General features: G+C 40.9%; 1 protein-coding gene and 1 long non-coding RNA gene across 4 annotated transcripts in view; one reads left to right on the forward strand and one right to left on the reverse strand.

Annotated features, from left to right (window-relative positions):
- The window catches only part of GPATCH2 (G-patch domain containing 2), a 108843-nt gene extending 93429 nt beyond the window's left edge, over window positions 1–15414 (forward strand). For all 3 annotated transcript variants that reach the window (XM_053383161.1, XM_053383163.1, XM_053383162.1), the window contains one exon: window positions 14003–15414. In XM_053383161.1, coding sequence (XP_053239136.1) covers window positions 14003–14172 — 170 coding nt within the window. In that variant the 3' untranslated portion in view covers window positions 14173–15414. The remainder of the gene's footprint in view (window positions 1–14002) is intronic.
- LOC128411130 (uncharacterized) overlaps window positions 1–20628 on the reverse strand; it is a 77699-nt gene that overhangs the window by 17101 nt on the left and 39970 nt on the right. Inside the window, exons 2-3 of the long non-coding RNA XR_008329699.1 lie at window positions 12872–13001; window positions 11186–11257 (exon numbers count right to left, since the gene is read on the reverse strand). This is a non-coding gene — a long non-coding RNA (uncharacterized LOC128411130). The remainder of the gene's footprint in view (window positions 1–11185; window positions 11258–12871; window positions 13002–20628) is intronic.

Genomic DNA, 20628 nt, shown 5'->3' on the forward strand with positions numbered 1-20628 from the left:
TTTATTCATAAGGGAAAAGACTACCTTACTGACATCAACGGAAGCGTCCCTCCCATTGCAAACAGCAAGCATGGGATGGCCCAGTTCAGAGAAGAACCACAGTCAAGGCAGCCCAATCAGAACCTTGCCTTGCATTTACTGCAGTAGCCTTTCACTCTTCAGCAGTATATTGTCCGGATCCCTTCACTCTTCAGCAGTATATTGTCCGGATTAATTTAGATGACCAGTTTTTCTCTGACTACATGTATTGCCTTTTTCATTTACTATGTTGTTAGTGGAACTTGTTTGTTTAAATAAGTTCAGTGGAGAACAGACTCCACAGCTAATGCATGGAGTGGTTTTCACAGAGCACTAACTGACCTCCTTTGTGCACTGAACCTTCTCTTTGCCCCCATTCCCTCCTGACAAACTAGTCTTGCACAATTACCAAAACAGCACATGGTGACTGGAAAAATCAGCACGTGTTGTGGAAAAGGTATCTAAATCCATCTTCTGCGTCGCTGAGATCGTAAGCCTTCTGTCGGAGCCCATGCCAAGTAGGAGTTCTGTATTCTGCTTTGTATTGTTTGCTAAGTGTTTAATATCAGTACTGAGCACACTATTTAAAATCCGCATGTTGCATACAAAAGAGGCTACATTTTCCTAAAACAATTATGGGAATATTTCAGAAGGCACCCTGTATCTACAGTGTACATGAGAAGTGATAAAATCAACTTGTGTTAATTGTCTTTTTCTGTATGTGCTTGAATGTCACCGTACTGCACCCTTGTCAACAAGGAAATATAATTTATGGGTTGACTCCTGCTAATGGAAGCATCCTTTGAGCATGGATCCACCCAGTAGCAGGAGGAAGCAATGCTTGCCAGTTACCCTCTACCCCTGCAGCCCCAGTGCCACTTCCCACACTATTCTGGAGGGTTGTAGGACCCCCTGAAATAGTGTAGGCAATGGCTCTGGGATTGCATGGGGATCAAGGAATTGCCCAAATGCATTTCACGGTCAGAAGAAGTCTTATGTTCCTAGAAGGTAAAGCCTGCTCCAATCCATTTTGCTGGCATATATAAAGTGTGCACACACAAACATAGTTCTTGCATTCTGAACTGGCCTGTGGAGCTCTTCCGTGAAGTTATCTAACTTTGGCATTTCAATGGAATGGCTTTTGATTTTCATGGTGTTTCAGGCATCAGTGACAGACCAAGAGAACTGTCTGAAAAATATTGCTAAAGCACCTTAGTGGCAGTAATATGGAAAAAGAGTGTGTCTAGGTCAAGTCCTAAGACTCTGAACATATGTGTAGTGAGTAGGAAAATGCTTAATGGCTGAGGAGAGGATAATATAATTATTTCTACAAGGTGATTTTAGCTTCACAACTTGCAAGTGACAGAAGGAAGTCATTTTGTAAAGTATATGTACGTATAAAGCATCATAAAATTAACTTTAGTGTACCTTTTCATCCCAGGCTTCCAACCTATTCAGTATTTTATTCTGTTACTGAAATCTGGCACACTTGCTTAACTTTCTGGTGGTGGCAGTAGTGTAAAAAGCCCTCTGTTTTCTACAAAAACAATTTGATCCCCACCCCACCCCGCAGGCCATAATTTTACAATGTTTAAGTGACTGGATGTGGTTTTATTAGAAAAAAAAGAAAAGAAAAAAAAGGCTGAGAAGGGATTTCGAGATTCTTACAGCGCTACTGCTCTATAAGGGCCAACTTATGGAATAAAAACAGAGAAAAGTGCCTCTCAATAACTACAGCGGAGGCTCCACACATTAGGGATTAGCAAAGCAGTTAAGAGGATAAACGGTGAGCCCTGGATGCCCCCCATTCAAATCTCAGCTCAGCCATGAACTCCAGCAAGCCTTGCCTCTCACCCCCCCCCTTTCCCTGTAATATGGAGGCAGAAACAGTGGGCTAGCACTACTGCAGCTACCTCAGCATACTCCCCTTGCAGCGCACGCGATAGCCATCCGGCTTTGCCTCCTGCCAAAGAAATCCATCCTGTGAAAGGGGGCAGAAGTATGAGATGCTTGTACCAAACTCTGTGGCCTGGGTGGGCCTAAAGGCCTGCAAATGGCCACATCCAGGGTGGGGTAAAGTCAAGGGCCCTGCTGTCCTGAGGGTCACAGTACAGGTGCTTTTATATGTTGCCTTTGCGCTGGTAGAAGGCAACTGCTAAAGCAACAGCGCCAGGGAACCATTCTTGAAGCGACAAGGCTGTAAAAAGTGCCAGGATCTATGGGACTGATTTTGTTAAGTGTTCCAGTTTCTAGAAAATGAGGTGTTGTGGCTCAGGTCAGCCTGGAAACAATCGCCCCTCTATGTGGAATTCCCTCCCAACAGCAGTGTATCTGGTACCTTGTGTAGCTTTTGTCATACACCGAAGACACACTTCTTTGACACCTAAGATACAGAGTTTAGGACCCACCCAATTCACTTAACTGTAATTTAACTTTTTAATATTGTATTTTTAAATGGCCATAACTCTCCTTTTCACCCTCATGGTGAAGGGCAGGTAAAAAATATAATTGATGTTTATGATAATGGAGGACTGAATTGATAAGGGGGGAAACACACTCTTCATCTGCTTAGGGAAACTTCCCTCTACGTTTGCTTTGAGGATGTTTGAGGATTGAGAGCTGGTACAGTCTTTGGGGCCCAAGTTCAGGGCTGCACACCTCAAGGACCCCCAAATGACCACCCAGAGAGCACTTGACTATGGAGACAGCGGCAAACAGGCCTTTCATCGGCACATGGGTGCACTGGGCCCACCAGGGCTGATGCCGGTCACTGCTTCCTTATTTCGAATAACACTCAATAGTCTAGTTAGGCTTTTCTACAACAAAATAGTGCTTGTTTTGTTAAATGTGTTTAATACCAGGGCAGTGAACGTTTACTCCATTTTATTCCTGCAGTTATGATGGTGCTGTGATCTGAGTTTAAAATGCAAAATGGCGCATTTCTTTCTTTTTTTTAATCAGAGTTGTCAAACTTGCTTTTGTCTTTGCTGTCACATATCAGGAATGTAGAAGTAGCTGTAAATCATGGAATGGCAGTAGCAAGGGGAGAAGAGAAATGTTAATTGTGTGCTTCACAGCTGAAGTAATACACATGGCTGTAAGACCCCTGTCTACTACAGGACATAGAAGATTAAGATTAAACCTTACACTTAAATACCCTGGGAACTGAGCATTGCCCAGTAAGACTGGACCCGTTTTTGTTTCAAAAGAAGTATGAAATCAAATAAGATCATCAAATTGTTTGTATTGAGTTAATTTACAAAGCTCTGCTGGAATGTTGCATTCCACTAAGAGTTTAATAAAAGATCCATGAAATAAACTGTGAAAGTAAGGTACCTATGCAATCCTGCAACTAGTTAGTTGCTCCCCTTGACTTAAAATGCCTTAGCTTGTGTGTAACTGGATGAATTATATTCCTCACAGTGGTGTTTAAGTATAATTCAATTCTTCTGCCTTATTTATTTGGATATTTTTCCAACCTTACCCCAGAGGCTCAGATCTGGCAAAAAGGCCAGCCTCCCAGTAATAGACTTGCGAGCCTAGCAAGTGCATGAAGAAAAGATTTCCATTGCCACATTCATAAATGTCGGCCGGTGACAAATAGTTTCCCCTATCTTTGTATGCAGTATGTTGAACAGCCTTATTTATGCATGTATGGAGGATAGATAGCATGGTGGAGCTAACAAACAGTTGGAATGAGGTGTTTGTGTATTTGTGAATCCTGTTCAGCACCTGTGCCGCTACGTACTTCTAGATACGTTACAAGGCTGTAGACTACTGTAGCTAGAAGTGTTATTGGTTAAACATTTATTAATTGTGACAAGAACACCCAATTTATTTCAGCGCTCTGGCTTATTTACTGCTCTTTCACCTTTGTATTTTGTATTGAAAAAGTAAAATGAATATTGATAGAGTTAGCTATTGATTTCTAAATTTATAGCCTGTTCTCAGCCTTGAGACAAAGTCACATACCAATAGCGCCGTGTGTATTAGTAACAAAGGATGTAGATTTACTCTTACAGCAATGAAAAACTGTTGAAGCAAGAAACTTTTAGCAGTGGAGAGCATTTTATAGTTTGAAAAATGTCATCTGTAAAGGTGAACTAAAGCGGTGAAGAAAATAAGGTGAATTCTATCAGATAATTCCAGTCAACAGCTGAAGTAATAGGGTCCTAATCTGTATTTTTTTTTCTCGAAAGAGGAAACGTTTGACTTTATAGTCTATGCTAAAGCTCCTTTTTTAACATTGCAGCAAGAAACCAGGAAGGGTGTACCACCTGAAACAAAAGATGCTTCTCCTCATATATTGCCTACAGTTTACATACAGCCTTTTAAAAAGGACGAAGAATGGTTGGAATATGTTGTTCCTCTTAGGGCAGCCATGAATTTATTTCAGGAAATAAATACCTGAAGGAATTGATGACTAGTGAAGCAATATAATATCTGACATGGGAGCATGTCATTCTGAATGCCTTTGTCGGCTTGCTAAACACCTGAACTGTAATACTATTTCATATGAGTCCTTAAGAAGCTTTGTGGCAAAAACAGAGTGCCCTTGAGTTTGTGTGGATATGCATGCACCTGGGCACACACTCACAAAACAAGTGCTTTCATTGTTGATTCCTGATTCCTTGGAACGTGACTAGGAAAGTAGGGCTCTAGCATTTCCAATTTCAGCATCCAATAGAGTCATTTTTGCCCCCTGAGCAAAGTATAGGTAGCAATACAATGGGCAAGGGACACTCCACTCCTACTGCACTTAACTGGTTTTACGTACTATATAAACACAATCAAAGAGGCTACAGATATGTTGGAGAACAAAACTTAACTGCAGTACCCTCAGGTAATCCTGTGTCTCTGAGATTGCAGAGTCACCCAGAAGGTTCTCCATTGGTGTAAGGCTTGAAGTCTGATTTCTGTAACTGTCTGTCTTCAGTTCTTCCCTGGAACTGAAACCAGTTGTGTCCATCTCCTGGTTTTTTTCCCCTCTATGTCTCAGCAGAACAACACCAAAGGTTTAGCACTTTCTCATCACACATCCATCATCTTCTCCCTTCTCCACACCCCTGGCTTTCCGTACTTTCTTCTCTCCACTGTCCCCCACAGTTCGATTGTTAACTTGTGGAAACTTTGGGCAATATCTCCTCCTCTTCCTACCCAACAAAGAAAGTACAAAAATGTGAGGTTTACATAGAAGAGAATGCTCTGGCACTAAAAGTACAGGAAAGCTTTTCTTGGCCTTTTGCTTTTGGAGCTGCCTTTTTAAATTGGTGTATAACTTTAAACCACTTCACACATTGCATGCATTCCAGGTAGCAAATTCTTGTATAGGAGAATAATGAAACTCCACCAGTTTTCATGGTGATGTTCACACATGCACATGTACAAAGTGAAATTAGAACAAGCAAAAACAGCAGAGGCTTGCTTTAAACATTTCACATGTAAAATGCAGCAAATGCTGGCATATAACGGTAGCTCAAGATAGTAGATAATCTTTGATGAAAAATAAATGCTTCAATGTTTTGTCTGGGTTAGTTGGCTACATGTTGTGTTTCAGGCTGATGCACTTTGGAATGACTTGAGTTATCAACTCTATTTTTTTATAAGAATGTGTTTTAATGAAAAATCTGACAGATTCTCTATTATGGTATGTAATATCAAGTACTGCTATAAGGTCATCATGACTCTGTTTAACAAGGTAATCAAAAGGCTAAATGTTTTCATTCTGCTTAAAAATTGCCAGCAAAACTATTTTGCTGACGTCTAATGCAGCAGTGATTAAAAATCAGACTTGAATATGAGCAGTGCCAAAATGATGATTTGAAACTACTGTGATTATACTATTCCAACAGAGGTTACCCAGGCCTGGCTTGTGGTGAAGGTCAACCTTCTGATCTGTTTATAGAAAAAGGACAGATTTGGGTTAGCTAGATAAGCTGGGGTAAATTTCCAATGCATTGAGCATGAGAGGTTGCTTCCAGTTTTTCTACTGTATAACAAGCTTGCATATTGCCCCTGTTAACACCAAATGGTTCTGCTGGCATTGTATGATCGGTCCAATTAAAGATTCTATCAAAGAGAACAACCAGCAAAAATGCCTGTAATCAGTACTTTTTCACACAGCCCATAGTTAAACTATGGACCACCAACCTGGAGGTTTTAACAGAGGATTAGACGAATTTGTGGAGGATAAGACTTATCAGTGGCAAGTAGTATTGCAATTTTATGTTGTGAACCGCCCTGAGATTTGCAGATGAAGAGCGGTATACACATTTAATAAATAATAATTATAATACCTTCACTAGCAGAGGCAGTGTGCTTCCCAAAATCAGTTGCTGGTAATCACATGTGGGGAAAGGGCTGTTGTGCTTAGTTTCTGCTTGGAGGTTTCCAATGGGCATCTGGTCGGCCGCTGTGAGAACAGGCTGTTGGACTAGATGGGCCTTTGCCTTATCCAGTAGGCTCTTCCTATGTACTTCAGAAATATGGTATCCTGAACAGGCTTGTTGTTGTTGTTGTTGTTGTTTAGTCGTTCAGTCGCGCCCGACTCTTCGTGACCCCATGGACCAGAGCACACCAAGCACTCCTGTCTTCCACTGCCTCCCACAGTTTGGTCAAACTCATGCTGGTAGCTTCGAGAACACTGTCCAACCATCTCGTCCTGTCGTCCCCTTCTCCTTGTGCCCTCCATCTTTCCCAACATCAGGGTCTTTTCCAGGGAGTCTTCTATTCTCATGAGGTGGCCAAAGTGTTGGAGCCTCAACTTCAGGATCTGTCCTTCCAGGGAGCACTCAGGGCTGATTTCCTTCAGAATGGATAGGTTCGATCTTCTTGCAGTCCACAGGACTCTCAAGAGTCTCCTCCAGCACTATAATTCAAAAGCATCAATTCTTCAGCGATCAGCCTTCTTTATGGTCCAGCTCTCATCTTTGAGAGCTGGACCATAAAGATGAACAGGCTTAGCTGCTGTTTTTATCTGTAAGCTGCCTCTAGTCTTGTCAGGTGAAAAGGTGGGTTCAATAGCTCAGTAGCTAAACATGAGACTCTTAATCTCAGTGTTGTGGGTTCAAGCCTCATGTTGGGCACAGAGATTTCTGCATTGCAGGGAGTTGGACTAGATGATCCTTGTAGTCCCTTCCAACTCCACAATTCTACGATAAGCCCCAGTACACAGTGATGTATCATGAATATGCAGCACCAGCCTTGTAAACCCCACTCTTCCCAAAGTGCTTCTTAAAAGCTGCTCATGGGAGGAAGTCAGAAATGCTCTTTAGAGAGGATTGAGAAGATGCTAGCAGAAGATAAAGGGAGTGAATGCATAAAGGTGCCTTATAGCAAGTCAGGCCATTGTTTTATCTGGCCCAGTGTTGACTGCATCTCGGATATCTCAGGCAGAGGTTTTTTCCAGCTTTACTACCTGATCTTTGCAGGGGGGTTTCTGCTTACGAAGTATGTGCTCTGCCACTTGAATTGTGGCCATACCCTGAGGAGAACCGGATGCAAACCCTTGCTTGTGCTTAAAGGTGCTATTTAGGTCTTACCATTGACTTTGCATTGAAACATATAGACTAGCATTCAAACAAAAGGTCTCAGCATTCACTTTCTAGGAGTGCAGATGGCGAAGCAGAGCATACAGTGCATATAGCAGCGTTGGTGTGATTGCATGTTGCCCACTTCAAGCCTCATGGGCCTTACTCTCCCTGACTGAAGTTTCACTGAGCAAAAGGCTTCACACCTGTGGAAACCATCCCAGCAGGCATGTGAGCGTCTTTGTATACCAACAATCTGAATACCGCGAAAGAGGCCATTTGTGTCAACTCGAAAGCATTGAGCTGCATTATTCCTCAATACTGTGCAAGTTCAGCATAGTTAACTGGATGACTTTGGTTTGGTTTGGTTACTGGTAGTGATTTTTGTATCTATATAAACATTAGCTTTTTTTTTTTTTAAAAAAAGAATTATTCTCACTGATTTATTTGCTCTAGGGGAACCGCTAGGAAAAAATCATGGATCAAGACGGCTTGTGGTTTCGAGAGCAGCACTGTTACAGCACATCTTTCCTGCATCAAGCGGTTTCAGACCTTTACATTTTGCAGGCTGGTTTAGCAGCCGCAAATAGAGAAGTGAAAGGAATACTCTGAATATTAAATGCCTTCAGAGAACAGGGGGAAAGGTGCACTAGGTTATAAAGCGAAGCAGCATGTATCTCCCTGTTTTCCATTGGCTGTTTATCCAACATCAATACAACACTTTAGGAGCCAAATTACTAAACAAGCTGCCAATTAGGCTTGCAGTCAGCTGGATAGATTAGTGGCTAAGAGAGGCAGATACAAGATTTTCATCTCTTGAGCCAATTACTCAAGTGAATTACCATCCACGGTGCTCCTTGGGAATTTAAGGTAGAAAAGACTCACTCTGCTGCGATAGTGAGATCCAGGATAGGGGGTCAGGGTTATCAGGCCACGTAGTGTAAAAATTGCCCAAGCAAAAAAGAGATCCTTCTTGGAAAGGACTTAAAGGATTTAGGGCTACCAGGAGTGCTGGAAAAGAAAATAATAGTTGTGGGGTGTCCTGCTGCAGCAAACTTGTTAAATTCACATGTGTTAATCTTATAAAAGGGAAGAGAGAACCAAGACGGCCTCAGTTTTAGCTATATATATATATATATATCTTCAATATGAAATAGTGCCTTCTTAGGAAATGATCAGACTGCTCCACTTTTACATGCAGATATTACATTGTGTTTAATCCAAAATCATTTAATTGGAACTATTTGGAGAGTCCTACGCACATACATTTCCATGTCATGTTTTATTTCTAAACCACTTACGTTTCATACGTGAAAACAAAAAAAAAATTTTTTTTCTTCCAGTAGCACCTTAAAGACCAACTAAGTTAGTTCTTGGTATGAGCTTTCGTGTGCATGCACACTTCTTCAGATACCTTGGTATGAGCTTTCGTGTGCATGCACACTTCTTCAGATACCTTGGTATGAGCTTTCGTGTTTCATACGTGGTGATTCCAGGCCCAAAATTTAGTGCTGCACTGTTTAGGCTGCAGTCCTATGCATACTGAATAGCACCATTGAGCACAATGGGATTTACTTCTGAGTAGACATCCAAAGGATTGCTCTATGATGGTACAATCCTGTGAATATCTGCTCAGAAGTAAGTTTCACTGAGTTCAGTGAGACTGACTGTAAGGTAAGATTAAGAATAAACTGGTTTTTAAGAGACTAAAATGCTCCTAGTTAATTGGAAATAATTTATTTTAAAATGGTAATTTATTATTAATACTTTTAGTACTTAATATTTTTAAGTACTTCAAAAAGTGTAGATTTTAATTGTCATATGAGAACAGACAATCTCTTCTCTCTCTCACACAGGAGGGAACACTTCTAATATGCCTGCTTTGACACATACAGGCATCATCTAAAAAGAGAACATTTTTCTTCTACAACTAATTGTTTTATTCATGTATCATTTTATTCAGATTTAATGCATTCAGTGATTTAAAATAAATGAATGTATTATATTAATCAAACAAGAGTTCGTACATCAATAGATAGACCTCCCCCACAAAAAATATAATGTTAAAAATAGAATGTACAGGTCAACCACAGATAAAGCTTCCACCACTAAGCATCTGCATAAATAAAGAGATCTGATTTCCTCCCCCTAAAAGATGCTCTAGTCTCAATCAGTATTTGTGCTCCATGAGAACGGCATTTTGCCCATGTCTATGTATCTTAAACGTATCCTGTGTGGCATTTTTTTCTAAGTAGTGTGCTTCTCGGTTTCTGTTAACATAGCTGCTGTTTTTTGGCTTATCAAAAGCAGCACATTCCAACAGAGTTCACTGGGACTTACATCTTGGTAAGTATACCTGGATTTGCAACATTAGACTCGTGTTAAAGGGGAAGTGACATCAGTTTTCTTATGAGCCTGAACAGGAAATAATGTGTTTCAGTCACAGTGCTAGCAATTAATGTTCACACAGATTACGCAAGAAATTGTTTATTTAATCAAGGCCACTTCTGGTATTGTTTTTGGGTTTTTTTAAAAAAAACCTCTATAAAAATAAAGTTCAAAAGGTACCAAAGCAAAAGCTGCAAGATGTGCATGTTAAAATATAGGCAAAGTTTCTGCGGTTCTTTTGTGTTTTGAGAGCCCTACTGAAATTCTTAAGCAAACGTAAAACCTGAACTTCGGCAAGCTGTTGTATCCCAAAATGATTAAACAGATGTGAAGCCTGCAGCAGCATTAGACCTCTGATCTGATTTTTAGCTTACAGATGGAATTAAATTAATTCATGGCAATCCCTGTAAAATCAAGGGTATGGCACTGAATGCTAGTGCTCTGCTTAACCAGAATGTACCTGTTCCAACAGCTGTTGAGAAAAATTACATGGCTTAATTTTCATAGAAATCTACCTTTAATGACATCATAAATATTATTTTGAAATAAAAATTTAATTGCAAGGTTTGTTTTTTCTCTCTCTTTTTTTTCCAAAGGAGTGCCTTGATTTACTATATACAAACTTTATTGCCCTTTTTCTTTTATGGGCTTTATATGAAGTCTCTAAAACATTTACATGCATAAGGACTATCTCCAGGAATTGTGAAAATATGCACTGGTAGAACTACAAGACTGTACATTTTGGCTTACTGTGATTCCCCGGGAAATTCTGAAGCTTTTGCTCTACCAATGAAAGTCACCGGCCAAGCAAGTGTGTTCCGTTTACTGTGTTTGTGGCAACAACTGCAGTGAGCTGCCCACTGACACTGTTTGTTCTGGTAGCAATCAGACATTGCAGTCCTTAAACAGCAGAAAAAGCATTGTGCCATTGGTGCAGCAGCCTATTATTAATGAGCAGTATTAACTCTGGTGTTGCAGAGATTGTCACGAAGTCTTTCCTGCTGAAACAGTTGGAGATTCTCTGCCTTTCTCAAGCTGTTTGCATAGCTACTTTTCTTATAGATGGGAAAAAACTGCTACTGTATTTATAATCCTTAACATGGTTAGAAAGTTGCCCCCAATTGTTTCTGGGGCCACTTGCTAGAAACAGCCCCTTGGGAAGTTAATTCTTTTAATTGTGATGTTCCAAGTAGTTGCTTTAATTAGTCGATAAATATAAAGTACAGTAAAAGTAGTTTTTAGTTCCTTACCTTTCAACCAATGAGCACCAATAAATTTTGCATGTGGTTGTTCTCTCTCTGTTTTAGGTAACACGGGAAAAACTGCAAGAAATAAGGTTACAGTAATTGTTGCCTCAAATAGAAGGCAATGTTCAAAATAAGCCAATTAGAACGCCTGCAATTTGCTAAATCACTACAGAAAGTCATTCTCAAACTGAGGCTTCAGAGTTTTCCACAAACAATGAAATATTGCATACAGCTTGCCTTTTTTTAAAAAAAGGCAAACTTAAAAAGGCCTAGTGCAGATGCAATTCTGCCCTATCACCAGAACATAGTTTGGTGATTATGAACAACACACCAAGTACAAGGTGCTTCTCCAAGTCCCTTCTCTCACTTAAACATTTGTCTCCTTCCTTTTAAATGTTGACACAGCATTATGTCCAAACTGCAGTGATATTTTTTGGTAACCATTGTGTCAAACCATAGTTTGCAAACCTGTTTGTGACCATCAGTTACAAAATGATCTGGTGCTAACAATGATTTGGTGCCGTCAGACATAGTGCACTGACCAAAACTGAAGTGGGAATGCCCACATGAGCGAAGTGGAGCACATGAGCCCATGCGATGCTCCCAAACACCAAACAGTGAATACCAAACAATAAGGCAACATTCCCTCTGCACTTGTGCTACAAGGGGTGGCAGTGGTTAAGTGTGGTGTAGTGGTTAAGAGCGGTGGACTCGTAATCCCTGCTCCTCCACATGCAGCTGCTGGGTGACCTTGGGCTAGTCACACTTCTTTGAATTCTCTCAGCCCCACTCACCTCACAGAGTGTTTGTTGTGGGGGAGGAAGGGAAAGGAGAATGTTAGCCGATTTGAGACTCCTTCGGGTAGTGATAAAGCGGGATAGCAAATCAAAAAAAAAAAAATGAACTAGTTTTCTTATCCTTTAGTAAGTATGCAATGACAGCAGACTTTGATCCACTGAAAAGTGCTTTTGAACTGTAATTGGCCTCTGTCAGTCTCAAGAAACAAAGTCAAAGTGTTGGAGAGTTGCAGCGCCTGCCTTTAAACATGTTATCATTAAAAACATTGAATGATACCCAGTGTTGCACAAATGGATTTCCTCTTCCTCTCCTGTCTTTTGTCCCCACCCCCTGCTCACAAATATGTCCCAACCCTCCAAAGCAGATGTAATGAGAGTGGGGGCTGCAGGAGCTAGGAGAGGAAGAGAAAAGCCTGTTGCCTGAGCAGAACGTGGCTCTCCCAGTGGACGCACACAATTGGATACCTCCCACCAACCTGTTTTCTTTCTGTAACCCTTTGCACTGTGGCATACGCTTTTATATCCCTAGCATATCTCATTTTGTGTTTAAAACAATTGTGTAAGGAAGGTTATGCTGTGAGGGTGGGTGGCTTGTTGAAAACCATTCAGTGAGCTCTAATAGCTGAGGCTAGGGTTAAAGCAAGTGCGAATCCACATAAAAATCCAGCACTTGATCAGGTGGGCTTGCAGTACGGTAGGAGCAACAGTAAGTAGTCTTGGCATGCAATTAGCAAAGCTGCTTTTTGGCTTGTATATTTATAGGTGCTGAATGGAATAAAATGCATGGAGTTTCAAATTCTGATAATTATATCCTATGTTGAGGAGGAAATTTTCATTATATTGTATATTAAAGTACTTAAGTATCAGTTAAAAACAAAACTCTTCCAATTACCTGTCAGTCACAGAAAATTGCGTACTTTCCACTGAGGGGCTGGCATCAAGAATAGTAACACCACTATATAAAGTTGCACATTTTGAAGAACAGGGTGTTCAGCTCTCAATTCCTTATAGAATGCTGGTTTCTGTTAATGTTAAAAAGAACAATTTTAAGACTTTCACTTTTCCAGTCCCTTGTTTTAACTCTCTTGTATTCATTGTTATACATCTGTATCCAACTTTCAGCGAAGAGAGACTAGCACCTGAGACCCACAACAGCTTTGTTAAGCTGAGCTTGTTAGGCTTCCTCACCTATTTCCATTCTGCCCAGGACCAGCCCAGAACAATTTGCTGCCTGAGGCACAGGACAAGATACCAGCAACCCACTTTTCTTATACAGGAGCTGAGCGGACTGGCATTTGCACCTTATTTCAAATCAGACAAAAAGGACAGTGTCCTCAATTGCACCTGAGGTATCTTAGAATATTCAGGACAAGGCCATATGGCACATGCACAGCTCTGTCCTCCAACACCTCAGCACGACTCACAGAAAGTGGGAAAGGACAAAAAGAGAGAACCCTAATCCAAATATCTACATGGCAGCCGGACTCCAGTGCCACCGTGAGCTGGGTTCTCTCATGTGCCCCCATAGCCACAGACGGGTGTGACACAGGCTGAAGTAGCTGGCAGTTAGCATAGATTAGATTTTTATGACGGTGGCCTCTCCAATAGCATCACCACATAATACTTAATATTATATAGACTGCAAAGATTTTAGTGACAAATGTGCAGTTTAAGGGAGCTGAACAATACTTTAACAACGATTAATGCAACCAGGTTCCCCTGTTTTCATTTCTATGGTTCTTGCCACCTTTGAGTCATGCTGAAATGTAATTTCCAACACACGTTATTATGCATGGTGTTAAGCATTTATATAATTCTTTTTCTCTTTCAAATAAGGAAAATTAGCCTGTAACATTCTCAGATCAACATGCAACCTTGAGGTCGATGTGCACAAAGACATCCTGTTCTAGCAACCTATTAGATAAATTAGGAGAATAAGAAGGTTTAAGGCTTACGGGGAGATTATCCTGCTCTTCTGCATATGGCCATCCTGATTAATGCTGTGTATTTCTTTTAATCTCAGGGTTTGTAGGTGAAAATGCTCAACCGATCTCAGATAGCAACATTGGCAATAGGATGCTCCAAAGTATGGGCTGGACACCTGGCACAGGCCTTGGACCAGAAGGCAAAGGGATAGCCGAACCAATCCGAGCAATCCAGAGGCCAAAAGGACTTGGACTTGGATTCAGCTAACCGAAAGGCACTCCAGCTGCTGTTCAGACAAGACGACGACCAACCTTTCAACTTTGAAATAACTAAAAACATTCAGCTGTTCTCAGAAACATCCAGTGATTCTTACCGTCACTTTTGAATACAGAAGCCTCAATGTTTTCTATTAAAAGCTGCAAGGGACCAGCCATTAGGGCAGTCCTGATGTTTGAACCCTAACTCTGTAATGGTGCTAATCTTTTTAATTGTACTTTTTTATTTTCTGTGGTCTTGACCATTTATATTGTCAAAATTCCCAAGAACTGATTGGATTCGTCCCGTCCCCCCCCCCCCTTTAAAGACTTGCCAACTGCACAGGTGCACCTGAGTTTTTCTTTCTCAACCCTTTCATAGAACAGGCCACTTTTGCTCGTTTCAGTTATAATGGAAAGCTGCTGTGTTACTTAATAAGATGGTGCAGATGCAGTATAGTATTTGACATTGCTGCACATCTCCCTTCCATTCCAAAAAGGTCTTGGTAGATTGTTCATCAAGGCAGCATAGATGCGGAGCTGCTTTAACAGTACTCTAGTGAGGAAAGAAGGAGTGACAGAGTTCACCTTTCTAAAAGTTTGCATCTCTGCCTCAGTGGCAGCCAGATACAGCCTTCATGGGCAGGGCTGCTCATGACTCTGCCTCATTTCAGGCCAGTTTAATTTTATATTTAATTTGATATACAATATTTGCAGATGAGCCAACATAAAGCACATCTTGCTTCCCAGCATGCAATTTTGCATGACAAACGCATGACAAACGGCAAGCTTTATTATTCCAGGAGTTGCTGCATGTAACTCCACCCTCCTCTCTCTCACCCTAATACACACACCTTTTGAGTACAATTTTAATTGGTTGTTGCATCTTAGGTGGTGTCATTTTAAAAGCAAAGTTTTTAAACCAATTGTACTGCTGTCATTTATCCAATCACTGTGAATGTGTATCCCGACCCGTTGTTAGCTAAGTGGATTTAAAATGGGACATTAGAGTCTCTGAATTATAGTTATCATTTGGGAGATATTTCTTAACTGGGGAAAAACAAAACACGGTGGTGACAAAGGTGGGCCAGGGTGGAGGCTTCTCAGGCACATATTCTTGAAAGAAGGTGAAAGGATTTGAAACAGTCTAACAGGAAGTGCTTTAATTTTATCAACAGCCATAATTTCACACTTAATATTTTGGCTTGCTTCTGTGCTGACACCAATCTCATTAAAGAGTCCTTCTATCACTGGACTGGAGGTTTATTTCAATGAGTGTGTTAGCTTGGCTTAATCATACCTGTACCCTAAAGTAATCACTTCAAAATTCATATACTGCTGCCAGCATAAGGCTGTATTCAGATGTCACACTTCCCACCACCTGCTATCATTGGCATAATAACATTCCCTACCAGACACAATGGGTGAGATCCAGAGAACTGCAAGCAGAGTTCCACTTACACCATTGGGTTTTCCTGCTCCTCGATTCCCATTGCCACCCACTTTGCCCTCAAAAAGCCACTCTTGAGTTTCAAAGGATCTCCCAGAATGGGATGTGCCGGGGGGCGGGGGGAGAAAATCAGCAGAGATAACACCAGCTTTTGTGACTGAAAAAAAGAGGTACTCTTAAATAATAAAATCCAGTTTCTGAATTCTGCTTTTTTCCCCCTTTTCTTTTTTGCCATGCTCAAAACATAAGGAATAGGGGAATACTCAATTCTCAATGGCTTCAAGTTAGTAACAAACTGTAACCTGAAAACTGCCATTGCCTGGGCACTGTGGTATCAGTAATATATTAGTTGCTACTGCATTGCACCTGGTCATCATATGAATGGGCAATTAACTGGTTTTCAGTAGAAAGGAAGGAAAGGGAGGAAGCAGTTATGGCAAGGGTTACGATGAGGCAGTGGCCAAAGACAAAGGTCCCAAGTAACTAAGAGGAAGAAGCAGGAGTTAAGGGAAAATATATAGGATTCATGTGACAGTATTTGTTTGCTAAGGTCGGAATTATCTATTCTGATTGGTTGCTCATTGTCTCAGGCAAAGACTTTTGTCACCAACTGCTCTTTGATCGAATTCAGGTTGGGAACCCCGGGCATGAACCAAATTTCATCCAACTTCCTGGTCCCCTTCCGACGATCAGCTGCTCAGTGAGGTGAGAAAGGCTTTGATGTTCAGGTCCTTCCCCTTTTCTGTTCCTTGCAAATATGCAAAAAGTATGCAAAAATGCATATGATTTTGAGAGTGCAAATACATTTTGAAGCTTGAGACTTCAAATAGCTGAAAAGAAGGAATTATTGTTCAGCTATTTATTGAACCTTGTTTGCATTCTTCTGGTATTACTGAGTTTTGCCTTCTGCACAGGCAAAATAAAGAAAGGGAGTTGGAGAGCTTTTTATAAATATGTATATTTATTTTAAAAAGTTATGTGAATAAAATGGAAGGTAAATATGAGTGCAGTTATTAAGAAATAAATCGCTCTGAGTGGGTGTCTGGCTCTGTCTGCTACCGGAATATGGCCTTTGCCACAGTAATTCATAAAGTGAATTCTGTAACATGGTGATCCTACTATAAAAATGTCCCTAGAGTGTGCTACAATTTGTAGCTTCCCTCCCAAACAAATTGTGCTTCCTTTTGCAATGTGATTTTAGGTAAGTAGATCTAGGGATCAACCATTGCAGTGTAACTGAGGAAAGGAGAGTGGTTTAGAGATTTAGTCATAAAACCTCAAGAATTATGAGCTGGGTTGTAATTTAGATTTTAGAATAATTTATTGCAAGGCAAATACCTACCTTTGATTCAAAGCTGCAATGTTCAGTGTTAAAATGCTAGCATCGGTATTTTTGATGCTTCCACATGGAAGAGTTAAGCAGGCGTTTTCTCTTTGGTAGAGTAATAAATTGACATCCTCTGGAGCCCTGGTGGCTGATGGGTAATAATTTAGGCATATAGTAGACTTGATTAATTTGTTATCCAAGTAATACTAGACTACTGTACATACATGCAGCTTTGATGAAAGTACTGTATGTGCATTTAATATATAATCAACCTGACTTTTTTTGTGCATGTAGCACTGTATCTCCACTTTGTGATTAAAATGAAAAACTATAGGCGTACAAACACGTTCTGCTGTAGAGGGATCATTGTGTAATAAGCTTGTTTTCTACCATTTGCCCTTCTATTTTGCCTTTTAAAATTCAGTATGTGTTTTTTATTTTAAAAAACCTGAAGTTGAATTAGCAGAAAGTGACTTGACATCCACACTGAAATTAAAGTTTCAAAACTGTGACCAGCCAGAAAAGAACATTATAAATTCTACGGGGGGGGGGGGTCCCCACAAAACAAAATGCCTTAAATGTTAAAGGGTAAAGTCAACATATAGGGGTGGATCTACACAAAGGGGGGGGGGAAATGCTATAAGTCACAAATTAAATCGTTATAACAAAAGGGGGAAATCGCATAGAAAGGTTTTGTGCTCTATAGCACCATCTGGTGCTGCATCTGTATAACACATTTAAAATGCTGTTTTTCGACTACCGTAATGTAGCTGAATCAGAAGTGGGTCTCCAGGTGGCTTAGAAAAAGTTAAAATCCACACTATTACATTTTAGGGTTATAGCCATCAGTAGCCAATGTTTTAGTTTATGCCAGCAGTTCCCAAACTTGTTTTTCACGAATCACTTGAAAAGTGCCGAGGCTCATGGTGGGCCACTTAACAATTTCTCTGCCTGTCATAGCAATTCTAAGGTGTTATGCTAGTTACTGCATCATTTTAATTGCATTTTTATAGCTTCTTTTCTACGTATTTAACTGCATTGCAATTCGAATTCCATAGAATTAAAATTATAAATGTTCTTCACAGACATGCCACAGGCCACTAGTTTGGAAACCCATGATGTATGTTATTCCTCTGAGAATTGTGGTGAAGACTGGGGTGTGCAACTAAAACCTTGGCTGTGCATTATTTTTATCCCATGAGAGAATGCTTGAAGCATCCTCTGTGTTACCATAATGTTCAGTACCACATGCTTCTTCCGTGTGGAAGGGGGAGGTTTCATGCCAGCAATATGACCTATTTCTGGTGGTGGTTGGGCACCCTTCGATGACTGATTCAAGTGCATCCGCATGTAATAAGAATGCATTGACTAGTCCCAAGAATCTCACTAGTTTTCTCACCTAGAGTTCCTGTCATTTAAAAATACTCCCATGCAGAGTTCCTACAATTTGAAAAAGGGCTTCCGGAGGCGGCGCCAACGGCAATGGCGGTCTCCTAGTCTGGAGGGAGAAGCTCCGTGGAAATTGGGTCTGTCCGCTACGGCGAAGCGGAGACCCTTTCGAAAATCACGGGCAGGAGAAGCCTGTGAACGTGGGACTCGGTGGGCACCTTTAGCGCCCCCCGGATTTGCGAAGGAACCCCGCAAGGGGCTCCGGAGCGTAACGGGAGCTTGGCGCGGTGCTGAGAGTCAATTGCTCTTTCCGTGGGGTGAAGCCGCACAGCTGTTGCCGGAGAGCGCTGACCTTTTTCCTGTGACAATTCGGCTGCTAAACAACTACCCGTGAGTAGGTGAAGCTTAAGATCTGGGACTAAAAGGAGAAAAAAGGGATTGATTCGGCACTGAAGCGGGAAGGTGTAAACAGGAAGTCCGCCTTCCTTTCTGTATACAGATCAAAGCAAAGACTCTCTGAGCTAATACCTGGAGAGCGGTGCTTCAAAGCTCCAAATCTGAACATCAAAGTAAAAGAACTCCCTCCCCAGGTTGCAGGAGGGGGGGGAGGGGAAAGTGACTTTTTTTGCCTGCAAAAGAAAGGAAAAGGGAATAGAGACCACCACCTAATTCCTGGGAACGGACTGCAAGGATCGTTAGAACTGTTGCACTGAGAGTTGCAACTCCTATGGAGTTGTCCATAACTGAGAGTTATGGACAATGTAACTTTTTAATGGTTAACTCTGCAAAGGAGATATTTGTTAAAGGTCTTCTCTGGATTTGAAACTGTTGCCTGCTTTGCTGGGGGACTTTGGAAAGCTGGAAAAGACATTTTATTGTAACATTAATGACTGCTACAGTGTCCCCCTAGAGGAACATTGGAACTATACACCCAGCTGGGGGATTTTTCCACTCTTAACTTTTAACTCTGGGGAATTTCCATTGCAAGCTTTTACCGTGGGATTGACCTTGACTCATAGACAAAGGGTGATGAATGAAAAAACAACAAGATCCGGCAAGGTTAGAGTGCAGCAGCCTAGTGCAGCATCCCAGCAGCGTAGATCATCTGTTCCTGGCCCTCCTGTGACACAGGGGGAAGATACTGCACAAGCTGGGTTAAAAGGAATGGCCTCAGAAGAGGGATTCACTTCGGTACTAAGCAAAATTTATGAAAAATTGGAAAGCCTAAGTAAACAAGTTACTGAACAAACAACTAAAATTGACCAGAATACTGTTAGCATTAATAGCTTGGGACAGAAGGTGAATTCCAATACAGAATCTATTGAAAAATTGTTGCAAGAATCTGCCTCTAATTGAAAGACAGCTGAGGAAGCAAAAGAAAAAGCAGCGGCAGTAGAGGAAGAAATAAAACCGATGCGCAAACAGCTTGGGGACCATCAGTCGCTTCTGTCTGATTGAACTGAGGGAGAAACAGACTAATTTGAGGATCAGGGCGGTACCGGAATTTGAAAAAGATAACCTATGTGACTACCTTGAGCAGGAATTTGCAAAATTTTGGAATCTGGATGCTAATCAAGACTTCAAGATAGTGAGTGCTTTCAGACTTGGAAGAGGAGGGAGAAAGAACAGGGTGAGAGACTGTTTGGTCACCCTCCGAACGAAAGAAGAGAGAGATAAAATACTGAGTCTGCACTACCAGAAAAGCTTGGAAATAAACGATTCAAGAGTGGAGATTTTTAAGGATATTCCAAAATATTTACTGGATCTTAGAACTAACTACGGAGAATTGTTTTTAGGTGGGAATTCCCCCAGGGCCTATCCTTTACATTTAAAGGGGGAAAAATTTAAAATAAGATCAGTGGAAGACAAGGGAAAATTTCTGAGAGACCACGAAGAAGACCTGCAGAAAGAAGCTTTAGAAGAGTTAAGAGCCTTAAAACCAGGAGTATTAGACATAGCACCACCATCTTTGGGATTGGACAAACCAGCAAAAGTGATACCGCCGTCAGAACAAGAGGAATTACTGGGAGCAGTTGGAGGAAAGTAGAATAATTACACAATGTCTCTACAGTTGCTAAATTGGAACATTCATGGATTTAACTCCCCGGAGAAGAGGAGGAAAGTTTTTCATTAATTGAAAAAGGAACAGTTGGACTTAATTTGTTTACAGGAAACACATGTGATAAGGCTACACAGGAAAGTATTGATTAATAAAAGATTGGGTCAAGAGTTTATTTCATCGGATAAGGTCAAAAAGAGAGGAGTTGTAATTTATGCCAAAGAGAGCCTATCACCGAAATTTG

Source organism: Podarcis raffonei, chromosome 3 (genome assembly GCF_027172205.1).
Source record: "Podarcis raffonei isolate rPodRaf1 chromosome 3, rPodRaf1.pri, whole genome shotgun sequence".
NCBI classification, from domain to species: Eukaryota; Metazoa; Chordata; class Lepidosauria; order Squamata; family Lacertidae; genus Podarcis; species Podarcis raffonei.